Raw genomic sequence first — 12,319 nt, 5'->3', positions numbered from 1 at the left:
ATAAGCTTGTCCAGAGAGTACTAAAGGTTGAAGAGTTTGTAGAAGTTTTTAATTCTGAGTTTTTATTTATCGTTCATTTGCTAGATCACTCATTTGTCAGAAGCCAAATATATGTTTATAGGCTATCTCAAAATACATCAACAGGGGGATCAAAAGGGGATATAGCGCAGTATGTGGAAAACTGGGAAATATTTAGTGTATGTATGCTTACAAATGTGGGTTACTAGAAAGTGATCACACTCTGCACAGGTGAGGTGAGGTGAACAAACCCAACTCAACTCAGGTTAAAAGACGCTCTCTGGACATGTAGGGAAGGGTAACCCTCCGCCCATATTTATAGGCTAGGACACTTTTTTTTCCAATTTTGGATGTGGTTTTATGCCTTTTTGTCATTATAGATCTTGCTCAGCCAGAAATCAAGGAGTCGGGTAAGCTGGTGGCTGGACAGCAGGTGACACTGACATGTATTCCTCCTGGAACCTGCCCTGGAGACCCACCAAATATTCAATGGAGAAAAAGTAACCTGGAAAGTATTTGGAGGTTATCATCATCAACAGTGACATTTACCCTATCTCTAAGTGACCACCAGACAAATGTGACTTGTGAGGTGGCCTTCAAGGCTATCAAAATATCGGCTCAAAAGACTCTCAATGTGCTGTGTACGTATGTATAAAACTACTGTATTTGACAAAATCTCACTACTAACAAACAAAACAAGGCTGATGGATTTAACAATAACTGGAAAACAAGGTAGCACATATACGTTTTGGGCTGGTGCCACCTGGGACTGCCAACTCAAAAAAAATTATTGCCCTATGGGAGTTAATCTGTTGATTTTAATAACATGTCATGTATAAATAAAGAGGATATTTTTACTTCAAAATCAGATCTAAAATGACAGTCACATTATTAATATGTATTTATAAAGTGCTAACATCCTCCACAACACTTTACAGAGTACAAAGTCATGTCAATGAATGTCCTTGGAGGCGCTCACAATCTAATGCTACCATAATCATAGTCTGATGTCCTACCATATTATTATGTATTTATATAGCACTGACCTCTTCTGCAACACTTTACAGAGTGCATAGTCATGTCATGGACTGTCCTTATAGGAGCTCACAATACATTCCCTTGTACCCATGGTCATAGTCTAGGACAGTGAAAGCGGAACTAAACTCAGAACTTCCTCTCTGCTCTAAAGGTTTAGCTACAGCATCATAACCGTTATGGAAAATAAAAATCATAAGAATTTATGGAAATCCTAAAAAATAACAACAACCCCTGAAGCCCCCTAGGGGGTGCTGTTACTGTGAGCTGGAACACAGGACAGGAAGAAGTTTTTTTAGTACATTCTACTATATTACTCTGACCAGATATCCCAGTTTATCTGGTACAGGTCAGGGTCCCCCATTCCAGACACAAACATTCCACAGTCAAAGTCCCAAGTGTGCCCTCTGGATGTATCAGTCCCCGGACTCTGTGGCACACTATTGGCTCGGTATCTCTGTGCCCTTCTCCTAAAAACTTTGGCCCACTCACAGATCAGAGACAAAGCTTGGTGGGCAGGCAATAAGGGGCATCTGTCTCTGGTCACAGCATCTGAAGATTAGTGGGTGGCACAGTGAGCAGGACAGGCTGGTCACTAGAGGGTCTTCCCTCCTATTCCAATCAAGTGCGGAAAGTAGCTGCTACCCCTAGCTAATCATCTGGGAACTGCATGGCAACAAGCCTTTCTATTAGCTGCCAGCTATGCAGGGGTGTGGCTTATTCAGAGTAAAGCATGGCAGGAATTGGTGTGTATTTGAAGCTCCAACCTCTGAACACAATGTGGAGACAGAGCCTGGCACCAGAATAAGTCCGGCAATCAAGTCAGCCAGATAGAGATTGAAGGACTCTGCAAATAATATTTCCCTATTGCTCGTGAGCCAGATGGTGAGGAACCCTGTAGATAATGTCTCCCTTTTGCTAGTAAGCCAGATGGTAAAGAACTCTGTAGATAATGTCTCCCTTCTGCTAGTGAACCCGATGATGAGGGACCCTGCAGATAGTGTTTCCCTTTTGCTAGGGGGCAGATAATGAGAGATCTTGCAGATAGTGTCTTCCTTTTGCTAGTAAGCCAGACGGTGAGGAAACCTGAAGATAGTGTCAGTTAGAATCATCCTCAATCCCACCATTCCTGTACAAGGTCCCTCTAAATATATTTGACAAGCGTTTGTCATATGTGTTCTTCTGATGCACTGCGCATGAGCGAGTACAGTCCACACCTATAGTGGACTGTGTAATGGTTAAGGGCTCTGCCTCTGACACAGGAGACCAGGGTTTGAATCTTGGCTCTGCCTGTTCAGTAAGCCAGAACCTATTCAGTAGGAGACCTTAGGCAAGTCTCCCTAACACTGCTACTGCCTGTAGAGCGCGTCCTAGTGGCTGCAGCTCTGGCGCTTTGAGTCCGCCAGGAGAAAAGCGCGATATAAGTGTTTTGTGTTCTATGCAATAGCATTAAACTGCATACACAGATAATGTCTCAAATATATTTGATAATGTTTTCTTTTTGTGTTGTGAATGTGAATTTGTTAGGGTGGCTCTAATGCTGCTATGTAAAAATACGTATCAACAGCAGATATATCTCCCTCCAGCCAGAAAAATCTGGTCACTGTAACTAGATGTCATTATGATTCCTTGTAAATGATGGCTAGAGATGTCTCAAGCATAGAATTTTGGGTTCGTGAATGATGAACGCGAACTTACGCAGATGTTCGCGAACAGTCGACTCTGGCGAACTGCCATAGACTTCAATGGGCAGGCGAATTTTAAAACCTACAAAAACTGTTTATGGCCACAAAAGTGATGGAAACAGTCAGCAGCCAGAAGAAGATTAATCCAATATGGCCACTGCTACTGCTTTTTGATAGGGGGTGGGGGTCCAGGAAGGGGTGCTAGCTGATTGGCTGCCATGTGTCTGGTCAAAGTTTAGCTCAATAATAATGTATGGGGCGAATCGAACATGCGAAATGTTCGCTATTCGCCACAAATGTGAACAGCCGATGTTCGCTGAATAATGCTCATGGGCGAACTGTTCGGGCTATCTCTAATGATGGCTAACATTGTACAATGCTCTACTTGTAATGAGATAGTATGAATACACTTCATGCCCTTATCCTTTGTGCAACTGAAGGACTGTCTGCACCTTAAGTCCCTGGAGAACAGAGATGGTGTTAATTTTCCTTTGTATATATCAACAAGAGGAGGTTCTGATTTGGGATTCAAACCCCTCAAACCCCCCCCCCCCCCCCCATCCCACCACCACCACCACCTTATCATCCTCCTTATTTGAAGCAGGCCTGGACTCACACAATTAAAAGTCTTATTGCACATAGAGTTGATGAAAAAAAAAACACAGTACTGTGTTTCTTTGTGTAGCCAGATCAACTTGTCTTATTAGTAGCTGTAAGGGCTAGTTCACACTGGGCACTTTGGTAGCATTTTGCTGATCACTGGCGATCAGCAAAAAGCTGTATTTTCACTGTTCAGGAAAGCGATTTAGGAGTGATTCCTTTTTTGTGATTCTTTAACATTGAAATGCAATCACTCCAAAATCACTCCAAAAATGCTGCGTGCACCATCAGCAAATCGCTAATCACTGGCGATCGCTACAGTGTGAACACTACCATTGACTTGCATTAGCAGCAGCATTTTGCTGATCGCCAATGATCAGCAAATCGCTGAAAAATCGCCCAGTGCGAACTAGCCCTTAGAGTCAACAGAGAAGCTCTGCCTGGAAAGCCATGCCTCCCAGTCCCTGCTATTAAAGAAACACTGAAGTCTCAAAAAATTCAGCTTTTTATTGTAAAAACCTGTTTAACATGATTGCCCTAACTAAAACGCCGTATCCCCGCAGCTGAACTCTAACTAAATCCCCCCAAACTCCCCTCGCAAAATTCACTGCTTTCAGCTGCAGCTCTGCCTCTATGCGCGTCAATCCGCGCGTATCTCCGCCTCTCCCCCACCCCTCTCAGTGAAAGAGGACTTAGAGGGGCGGGCGGAGGCGAAGATACGTGCAGATGGACGTGTGTAGAGGCAGAGCTGCAGCTGAAAGCTCTGCCTCTCACAAAAGCGCTCCCCGCAGTGTGCCCCGGGGAGTTTGGGGGGATTTAGTTCGATTTCAGCCGCCGGGATGCAGTGTTTTAGTTAGGGCAATAATGTTGAACAGGTTTTTACAATAAAAAGCTGAATTTTCGGAGACTTCAGAGTCTCTTTAAGTAAACACTGGAGCGGATCCCTTTATGTGCTCCCTGGAAAGTTAATCCAGATTTAAACTTCAGAGTTTTTAGGATTCCCATAAATTGTAATGATTTGTTTTACTTCCCATAAAAGTTATTATGCTATGGCTAAGCTATTAGAGCAGATAGGAGTTTTGAATCTAGATCCACTTTAAGTCCAAGTAGTGTAAGCATACCTTCCTTTGTTTGTGTATGTTGGCAAAATTCCAGAGTCCCAAGCATGCTCTCCTATGTCTTTTGATTCCTGACCACTTTTCACCATGAGCAGTCTGTCATCTAGGATCATGATTTATAGCAGTGATTCATCTGTCAGCTGGGTAGCAGGACACACATGTGATGCAACTGATTTTTTTTCATCAGACTTTTGCAGAAAGGTATAGAAGATCGATTGGTCATTGATCAATCTATTGTCCAATCAGGTTTCAATTACCACTTTAAATGTGAATTTTTACCTTCAATCAGACAGCTAATAAGACCTGCCCGTATAATGCTCATTCAAAAGATTCCCACTGATCAACGACCAGAAGGAAGGGTCAGAGGGGGAGATTTATCAACGCATTACCGACAGTTTTTTCTTCTAAAACTGTTCTAACCAGCAGAAGAACAGTTCTGCATGATAGTAAGAAACTTCCCAAAGCCTATGTAATAGTGGCAGTTTAGGGTGGATTTCAAGAGCTGCACTACAGTTAAGAAAAAAGCAAATCCATTCCTTACAGAGGAACTCCAGCGTAAACAAACATACTGTCATTAAGTTACATTAGTTATGTTAATTAAAATAGATAGGTAATATAATCTCTTACCCACCCTGTTTTAAAAAAAACAGGCAAATGTTTGCTTTCATAAGGGCAGCCATTATTTTGGTTGAAAGGAGGTGACAGGGAGCATGAGACACAGTTCCAACTGTCCTGTGTGCTGATCACCCCTCCCAGTTGCTAGGCAACGTGAATAACAACATAGGAAATCCCATCATGCTTTGCACAGTATCAGGGAAAAAAAAGCCCGGGCAGTTTTCTTTGATGGGTGGAGCTTAGCTAAAAATGCAGCTAAAAATGAACCTTTGGTAAGAAAAACAAAGTTCTGATGCTGTGAAACTGTTAAAGAAACACGAAGCCTTTTCAGTTCTGCTGAATAGATTTTTAGTCCGGAGGTTCACTTTAACTGCTGCAGATTAAGAAGTGCTCATTAGCAGTTCTTCAGATAGTGCAGGCTAGATGTGATTTGTGGAGGGCTCCTCCCCCCTCACTCAGAGCTTGCTGACAGCAGGTGTGTTGGTTACCTCAGCAACAGCAATTCCCCTCACACACTGCACTGCCTGAGAGACCTTCCTAACTCCTTCTATTCCTTACAGTTTAAGAAGGAATCTGCACTAGCTAGTGATTTCTTAGGATGTCTGAGACAGTTCTGCATGGATTTCTAAGAACCTACTAATATTTTGTCTCAGACACTCTTGATAAATCTGGCCCAGAGTGTTTTCTGTCATTCTAGAAACATGTTCTGAATTTCCTGTAAGTCACATTTGAGGGTCTTCCAGACTTACTATGCTAATGCTCCGTCGCATCACACAAAAATGAAGCATCCTGATGCAGAAGTAGTGATTGTCCTATGGGGCTACCACATTAACCGCAGTGCGGCAGGTCTTGTCATGACCATGCAAGAGTAACTGTTTCACCCATAAGTGAGGCATACTTTCATTGCCACTGCGGTGGCACACATGAGTGTGAAAAGTGCCTTAGGCAGGGGCATAACTACTACTCATGGGGGCATCCCAATGACCACACCCTTTCCTTTGTCTGCTCTTGGAGACAATCACAGCATGGGAGGCCCATCTTGCAAGAGGCATAAAACAAGAGTAGACTGAAGTAATCTTCAGGCCCGATAACAAGTGTAGCTACAAAAACACCTGATCTGAAGGCTGGATCTCTTTATCAGAGGGATGAAGTAGTTGGGGCCCCCTTACTGCTCTCGGCCCTCCTGCGGGCCCAAGTACCGCTCCCCTGTAGTTACACCCTTGGACTTAGGGTAACCAGTATAAGTTGGTTGTCATAAAAGGAATGATAGGAGAGTGACAAGGGTGTGATGTGACATGTAAATATAACCCATAGGTGCATACAGGGTTGTAACTAGAGGGGAGCAGCACCTGCAATCACAGGGGGGCCCAGAGCTGTGGGGGTTCCAACTACTAACCTGCCCTTCCTCCGATACAGGGGTCTGTACTTCACATCAGGTGTTTTTGTGGCTACATATGTTATGGGTGTGAAGATCATTATGGCCACACTTGTGTTATTACCCTTGTGAGATCAGTTCCCATGCAGTGAAGGGCATCAAGAGGAGGCAAGTGAAAGGGTGTGAATTTTTGGGGGGGGGGGGGGCATCAAATTTTCGCTGGGGGGACCCATAAATTGTAGTTAATATGCCATTTGGTGCACACACTTTGTCAGCTGGCAGAAGCTACAAGAACAGGAAACAGGGAGACCAGAGTTTTCTTCTTCCATTGAACTGTAAAAGTACAAACAGTTTAGTACTACACAGTTGTAGCTACCGTACATGGTAAACCACTTATTGTATTATTTACTTGCAGATCCGCCTCAGAAAATAGAGGTCACAATGCTTTCCTCTGGCAGTAAGTATTATATGTGCTGTGTGGTGCTGCCTATTTGCCATTTAACCACTTGACCACTGAGGGGTTTTTCCCCTTTAACTTTAGAAAATGTTCACCTTTCAGCGCTCCTCCCTTTCTTTTGCCAATAAATTAATCACTACTAATCACAATGAAATGATCTGTAGCTTGTTTTTCTTTGCCACCAATTAGGCTTTCTTTGGGTGGTACATTTTGCTGAGAATTATTTTATTCTAAATGCATTTTAAAGAAAACCTGAACTGAAAATTAAAAGTCAAAATCAACATGCAAAAGTCATACTTACCTCCCATGTACTCTACTTATCAATCTATTTTTTCTCTCCTGCGTCCTGTTCGTCCACTGTGATCAATGAAATTCTCTGTCCTCCATTTTGAAAATGGCCATTACTCCACAACAGCTTTTTGGTCAGTACACAGTTAAACTGTAACATCGCCCACTTGAGCCATAGGGAAACATGGACACATCAGTTCTCTTCTCAGCTATAACTGACAGCAACTGATATATTTTAGTTCTGACAAAATGTTGTCAGAACTGGAAGGGATTATTGTCAGAAGAAAATGATGAGCTTCTGAGAGGAACTGATGGCAAGGTAATTATGTAATGTTCATTTGAAGTTATTATTATTATTATTATTATTATTATTATTATTTAGTATTTATATAGCTACCTCATGTGTTTATTTTAAATAATTTTACTCAGTACAGATTCCCTTTAATGGGAATAATAAGGAAAAAAATGAAGAAATGCATTATTTCTCAGTTTCTGGCCGTTATAGTTTTAAACTAAAACGTTCTACTGTGGATAAAAGCTACACATTTTATTTGCCTATGTCTCACGGTTATTGCAACATTTAAACTATTTCCCTAGTGCAATGTATGGCACCAATATTTTATCTATATATATAAAATCGGATGTGTGTATGTGTGTGTATGTGTGTGTGTGTGTGTGTGTGTGTAGTGTGTGTGTGTGTGTGTGTGTGTGTGTGTGTGTGTGTGTGTGTGTGTGTGTGTGTGTGTGTGTGTGTGTGTGTGTGTGTGTGTGTGTGTGTGTAGTCTGTGTGTGTGTGTGTGTGTGTGTGTATGTGTGTGTGTGTGTGTGTATGTATGTATGTGCCGCGATCACGCGAAAACGGCTTGACCGATTTGAACGAAACTTGGTATACAGATCCCTTACTACCTGGGATGATAGGTTCTGGGGGTCTCGCGGCCCCCCTGCACACGTGGGCGGAGCTACAAACAGCCAATCAGATTTCACCTATTCAAGTCAATGGAAAAAATGTAAAAGGCTGCCATTCTCACAGTAATCAAGCCAGAGTCCCCACACATGGCACTGTTGGTCACTTGGTGACCGAGGTTACAAATCCAGATAAAGTGGGCGGAGCATAAAACAGCCAATCAAATTTCAGCCATTCATTTTAAATGGGAAAATGTAAACTGCAACCATTCTTAGACTGTTAATCGCAGGGTTCTCAAACTTGGTACACTTGGTCACTGGGTGAATGCAATTAAGATTCAAGAAAGTGGGTGGAGCCTACAACAGCCAATCAAAATTCACCTATTGATTTTCAAGGGGAATATTTAAACTGCTGCTATTCTTACAACTGTTAATGGCAAAGGCTTCAAACTTGCTACAGTCGGTCTTTGGGTGACTGGGGTCAAAATTCACAAAAGGGGCGGGGCCACAAACAGCCAATCAGATTTCCTTGGTGGATAAACTGCTTCCATTCACACATTTTTGATGCCAGGAACCTGAAAGCTCACAAACTTGCTCATTGAGAGACTGTGTGTCAAGGTTACAAAAAGTGGGCGGAGCCAAAAACAAATTTTACTAGGAAAATATAAACTGCAACCATTCTTACACCGTTGATGGCAGTGTTCTCAAACTTTGCACAGTTGTTCACTGGGTGACTGAGATTAAGAATTTGGAAGGTAGGTGGAGCCTACAACAGCCAATAAAAATTCATCTTTCGGTTTTCAAAGGGAATATTTAAGCTGCTACCATTCTTATACTGTTAATAGCAGATGCCTCAAACCTGGTACAGTTGGTCACTGGGTGATTAGGGTTCAAATTCAGAAAGGGGACGGAGCCACAAACAGTCAATCACATTTGTTTATTTTTCAATGGGAATATACAAAGTATTGATACCAAGGACCCCAAAGCTGATAAACTTGATAATTGAGTGACTGTATGTCAAGGTTAGAAAAAGTGTGCGGCGCCAACAACTTAATTTTTTACATGGCAGGGTTCCCAAACTTGACACAATTGGCCACTGGGTGACTGGGATGAATATTCAGAAATGTGGGTGGAGCCTAAAAACAGCCAATCAAAATTTACATATTGATTTTCAAGGGGGAACATTTACATTGCTACCATTCTTACACTGTTAATGGCAGAGTTCTCAAACCTGATACAGTCAGTTATTGGGTGACTGGGGTCTGAATTTACTAAAGTGGATGGAGCCACAAACAGCCAATCTGATTTTTTAGATTGAGTTCAGTCATTCTGTTATTGGCAGGGTTCTCAAACTTGACACAGTTGGCCACTGGGTGACTGGGACCAATATTCAGGAAAGTGGGTGGAGCCTACAGCAGCCAATCAAAATTAACCTTTTGATTTTCAAGGGGAATATTTACATTGCTCCTATTCATACACTCTTAATGGCAGAGCCCTTTAAATCTGGTACAGTCAGTCACTAGGAGACTGGGGTTTAAATTCTGAAAAGGGAGTGGGCCAAAACAGCCAATCAGATTTGTTTAATTTCAATGGTAAAATTTAACTTATTGATGCCAAAGACCCACAGCTCATAAACTTGGTCATTGAGTGACTGTATGTCAAGGTTAGAAATAGTGGGCAGAGCCAAAAACAACTAACTTTTTACATGGGAAAATATAAATTGCAGCTATTCTTACACTGTTAATGGCAGGGTTCTCAAACTTGACACAGTTGGTCACTGGGGGACTAGGATTAATATTCGGAAAAAAAGGAGGTGGAGCCTACAAGAGCCAATCAAAATTCACCTATTGATTTTCAAGGGGAATATTGAAACTGCTGTCATTCTTGCACTGTTAATGGCAGAGGCCTCAAACCTGCTACAGTCGGTCATCAAGTGACTGGGGTTCAAATTCACTAAAGGGGTGAAGCCACAAACAGCCAATCAGATTTGCTTTTTTTGGATAAACTGCTTCCATTCAAACAATTTTGATGCCAGGAACCCAAAAGCTCACAAAATTGGTCATTGAGTAGTGACTGTGTCTCAAGGTTACAAAAAGTGGATGGAGTCAAAAACAGATTTTTCTGGGAAATTGTAAACTGCAGCCCTTCTTCGCTGTTAATGGCAGGGTTCTCAAACTTTGCACAGCTGGTTACTGGGTGACTGGGATTAATATTCAGAAAAGTGGGTGGAGCCTAAAAAAGCCAATCAAAATCACCTGTTGATTTTCAAGGGGAATATTAAAAATGCTACCATTCAAGCCTCAAACCTGGTACAGTTAGTCATTGGGGTTCAAATTAAGAAAAGGGGACAGAGCCACAAACAGTTTAATTTCTTGGGAAAATACAAATGATTGATGCCAAGGACCCCAAAGCTCACAAACTTGGTCATTGAGTGACTGTATGTCCAGGTTACAAAAAGTAGGCGGAGCAAAAACCAAATTTCACTGGGAAAATGTAGACTGCGGGCCTTCTTACACTGTTAATGGCAGGGTTCCCAAACTTTGCCCAGATGGTCACTGGGTGACTGAGATTAATATTCAGGGAAGTGGGTGGAGCCTATAATAGTCAATCAAAATTCACCTGTTGATTTTCAAGGGGAATATTTAAATTGCTGCCATTTTTATACTGGTAATAGCAGATGCTGCAAACCTGCTACAGTTGGTCATTGGGTGACTGGGGTTCAAATGCTGGAGAGGGGCAGAGCCACAAACAGCCAATCTGATTTGCTTAATTTCTATGGGAATATACAAATTATTTATGCTAAAGACACCAAAGCTCACAAACTTGGTCATTGAGTGTTTGTGCGTTAAGGTTAGAAGAAGTGGGCGGAACCAACACAAGTCAAATACATACCCAGGCAACGCCGGGCAATCAGTGGGTGGAGACAAATACAAATTTCACTGGGAAAATGAAAACTGCAGCCATTCTTACACTGTTAATGGGAGGGTTCTTAAACTTTGCACAGTTGGTCACTCAGTGACTGGGATTAATATTCAGAAAAGTGGGTGGAGCCTACAAAAGTGTATTAAGCTTCACCTATTGCTTTTCAAGGGAATATTTAATTGCTACCATTCTTGCACTGTTAATGGCCCAGACCTCAAACCTGGTACAGTTGGTCATTGGGTGGCTGGGGTTCAAATTCAGAAAAGGGGTGGAGCCACACACAGCCAATCAGATTTTTTCATTTCAATGCAAATTATTGATGCCAAAGACTACAAAGCTCACAAACTTGGTCATTGAGTAATTGTGTGTTAGGGTTAGAAAAAGTGGGTGGAGCCGACACCAGCCAAATACATACCCAGGCAACGCCGGGCAATCAGCTAGTTTGGAAATAAATGTGCATTTTTGCAGTTTTGCGCCTTTCACTAATTACAAGCTGTAGTGATCTGCTCAGCTGTCTGCACAGACAGACAGCTGTTTGACCATTCTTTAGGTCTGAGTGCTGCAGGTCTCTGGAAAAGAGACCTGTCTTCACTTTGCAAGTTTCAGAGTTGCTCTGCTGGTGAGGAATTTGCATCTACTTGTCATGCAAATTGCTTAGCTGCTTCCTTTGATGGTTTGCAGTATAAATACCATTCTCTCCCAGAATTCCTTACTGGTCATGATGGTTTGTTCCTGCTAACTCACCCGGAGTCTTAGCCTTTGCTAACTGTTTGCTAAGATTATCTTAGAGTAATTCCTTGGGAGTGCACTAGGCAGTCCTTCTAGCGTAGTCAGGTTGTACTTATCTGTTTTGCCTTGTACTGTCTATCTGTTGCGATTGTCTTGTCGCCAGCGGCGGTCGACAGGAAATCGTGCTGTCTGTTGGGATCACATTCACCCTAGCGGTAGTGGCGGTGGTTCCTTCTGTGTGGGAGTGTGTTGCGATTGTCTTGTTGCCAGCGGCGGTCGACAGGAAATCGTGCTGTCTGTTGGGATCGCATTCGCCCTAGCGGTAGTGGCGGTGGTTCCTTCTGTCTGGGAGTGTAGGCCAGAGCTGCGGTTGCTACTGGCTACTCCTTCTATCTGTCTTGTCTGGAGCGAACGCTTGCTGTAGGCTCGGTGAGGCAACCGTTTAGCAAGCGTTTGCATTCTCTTTTCGTTTTTGTGTTACATTGGTTAGTTAGGGTTGGCGTGCTTTGGCTCTGTTGCGCTTTTCGTGCGGAGACCGCGCCATTAGCGTGCTTTGTCTCTCTACCGGTGCATT

General features: G+C 42.6%; 1 protein-coding gene across 1 annotated transcript in view; it reads left to right on the top strand.

Annotated features, from left to right (window-relative positions):
* Window positions 1-12,319, top strand: part of LOC137522241 (sialic acid-binding Ig-like lectin 14) — a 102,601-nt gene that overhangs the window by 47,508 nt on the left and 42,774 nt on the right. Inside the window, exons 5-6 of the mRNA XM_068242273.1 lie at window positions 399-659; window positions 6,862-6,903. Of these exons, the coding sequence (XP_068098374.1) occupies window positions 399-659; window positions 6,862-6,903 (303 nt within the window). The remainder of the gene's footprint in view (window positions 1-398; window positions 660-6,861; window positions 6,904-12,319) is intronic.

This window comes from Hyperolius riggenbachi, chromosome 6, assembly GCF_040937935.1.
Source record: "Hyperolius riggenbachi isolate aHypRig1 chromosome 6, aHypRig1.pri, whole genome shotgun sequence".
In the NCBI taxonomy this organism is placed as follows: Eukaryota; Metazoa; Chordata; class Amphibia; order Anura; family Hyperoliidae; genus Hyperolius; species Hyperolius riggenbachi.
Note: the sequence above shows the minus strand (reverse complement) of the source record. Positions and strands in the feature narration are given on the sequence as shown.